The sequence below is a fragment of the Micropterus dolomieu genome, linkage group LG22 (genome assembly GCF_021292245.1).
Source record: "Micropterus dolomieu isolate WLL.071019.BEF.003 ecotype Adirondacks linkage group LG22, ASM2129224v1, whole genome shotgun sequence".
In the NCBI taxonomy this organism is placed as follows: domain Eukaryota; kingdom Metazoa; phylum Chordata; class Actinopteri; order Centrarchiformes; family Centrarchidae; genus Micropterus; species Micropterus dolomieu.
The window spans coordinates 31,562,682-31,564,986 of record NC_060171.1 but is presented as its reverse complement, the minus strand read 5'-3'; the positions used below and the strand labels follow the sequence as shown (position 1 = coordinate 31,564,986).

The 2,305-nt window shown below is 36.9% G+C and overlaps 1 protein-coding gene across 1 annotated transcript in view; it reads right to left on the bottom strand.

Annotated features, from left to right (window-relative positions):
* The window catches only part of slc12a3 (solute carrier family 12 member 3), a 16,424-nt gene extending 15,431 nt beyond the window's left edge, over positions 1 to 993 (bottom strand). The window contains exon 1 of the mRNA XM_046037049.1: positions 712 to 993. Within this exon, the coding sequence (XP_045893005.1) occupies positions 712 to 993 (282 nt within the window). The remainder of the gene's footprint in view (positions 1 to 711) is intronic.
* Between the last annotated feature and the right edge of the window lie 1,312 nt (positions 994 to 2,305).

Sequence of the window (2,305 nt, the reverse complement as noted above, 5' to 3'; positions counted from 1 at the left end):
CCCCCCCCCCCCCCCCCCCCCCCAAAAAAAAACATCTTTAAGAGTGAAGAAAGGAAAGAAATCTCAAGAAAAGCAACAGAGGACGATTTTAATCATTGAAATTTGTTATGTTTATTTTTTTCGGTTTCAAAGTGTGTAGGAATTCTTCCTTGGTGATTCACATCAAAAAAATTAAATGAGTTCAGTTCTGCCATGAGATTTGGCTAATAGTAATAATGCCATAATGACTGCTGGAGAGAGCAGAGTTTGAAAATGAAGACAGTAAACAAATGTAAACTTCACATGCACAGTTACGACATTTGAGTTAATATTTCATTACATCTCACAGTGTTTCAAGAAAATTCCCTGTCTTGTAAGAATTGTAAACTATAATCAAATTTCCTGAAATTGGTTTAACGCAAAAATGACCATGTAAACTTTGAATACTGTGACAGCAGGACTGGGACAACAATGATACTTTTTCTAAATCTGTCTCAAACCTGTTTACCAGGCTTCACATCAGAATATTGAGGTTATGTGGCTTTATTTACATTAAATGAAGCAAATGTACCTGCCTGATGCATCTTGTTGTCAGGGTTCATTTCAGACCATTTGAAACATTTCCAGTGGAGATTAGAGGCTAAAATGCATGTTTTATTCAACCTGCATTTCTTTGGGCATTTGAAAAGACATAAGAACCACATCAGCTGATAAAAAGCAGAGACTCCTCACCTCAGGGTTTGCATGCAGTTGGTACAGAGATGGTCTGAAGCGCCTCCTTCGACCCCACACTTCTGTGTTGGCATAGAAGTCATAGTGTGGCGGAGCATCCAAAGTCTCGTAGCCAGTTAGTGCATCTGATCCACGGGATGCTACACTGCTCCCATCACCATAACTCTGATAGTAACCAGACTCATCAATCCCTCCAGGTGTTGCCTTCCCATTGGCCACAGACAGAGGATGTCTGGGTCTGTATGCAGCCAGGTGAACATCGCTGGCTACTGGTAACTCCATACAGACTGGCAGAATGATCTTTTCTGTATTTAAAGGGATTGTAACCACAAAGACAACCAAGACAGTCAGTTACTTAGTGCACAAAGTCTCTCTTCACCAGCTGATGTATCCGACACAAGTCAGTCAGTCATGGTGATGGAGGTATGCTTTAGTGTATGAAGGAGGCTTTATTGCGAGGGTTGGTTTTATAATTGACCTTAACTAAGCAGGAAGAGCCAGGGGCCATGTAAGGAGGCTGGTTCAGTGAACAGTCAAACAAGACTCATTACAGGAACTATTAAACATGACATGGAAAATGTCACATCACAGGGTCAACCAATAATCATGTAATAATCAAACAAGGTAATTCAAAGTGCTTTACATAAAACATAAAAGCAACAGGGAAATATAAAAAAAGTTTAAAAGCAACATAGGGAAATTGAAAAAATACACATTAAAATATAATAAAAGTTACAGTGCAGGGTTAAAAGAGTTAAATGGAAAATTAAAACGGGTTGAGCAAATAATTGAGTTACAATTATTCTGAAAAGAGAATAAAGAAAAGTCCACTTAATCTACTCTCTCTAGCTAGTCTGTACTCTGTACACTACAGAGAAACCAGGACATGTCTGTCCGCAGGCTGATTTGTGTGTATCTTTGTTGTAAAAAAAGTTTGAATCATTTTGCATGAAGGTGTATTTGGTTTCAAGTTATATAATGACAATTATTAATCATTAATCTCCTAAACTGACTTTTAGTGGTAAAACAGCCTCATTACTCACACAGGCCAACTTGTAAGATAACCTTGACTGACAACACAAGGGCAATAATGTATGCTTGTTAAGGAAAGAGGTTTAAATGATCCACTGATGAAATGTCATTGATCTATAACAAGATAAAGCAATTGAAAAAGATACAATTATATCTTGCTAACACAACAAATGTTTCTTGTTACATGGCATAATTTGGTATTTAGTTATACTGAGAAATTATGTCATAATCATTTAGCATGAAGAGGATCTAGTTAAAACAAGAAACCTTTGACTTTATAAAGAGAAACTATAGCAATATGCTGCCGTATTTTCCATGGATATTTTCCTTAACAGAAATTTACAACACCAACATTATTTAAAGGGGTCCAGCCATTTAGCATTGCATTTTCACAAGAGACAGATCAAAACCCAATAGTCAAAGCAAAAGATCAACACAGCAGAGAGCGAGATATCCTGACTTTTACTCTCCAGCATAAGTCAAGCTCCAACAACTTGTTCAATTTCAAGTTGGCAAGAATAAATATTTAAATTCCAGTTAGACTTTTAAAATAAAACCAGTG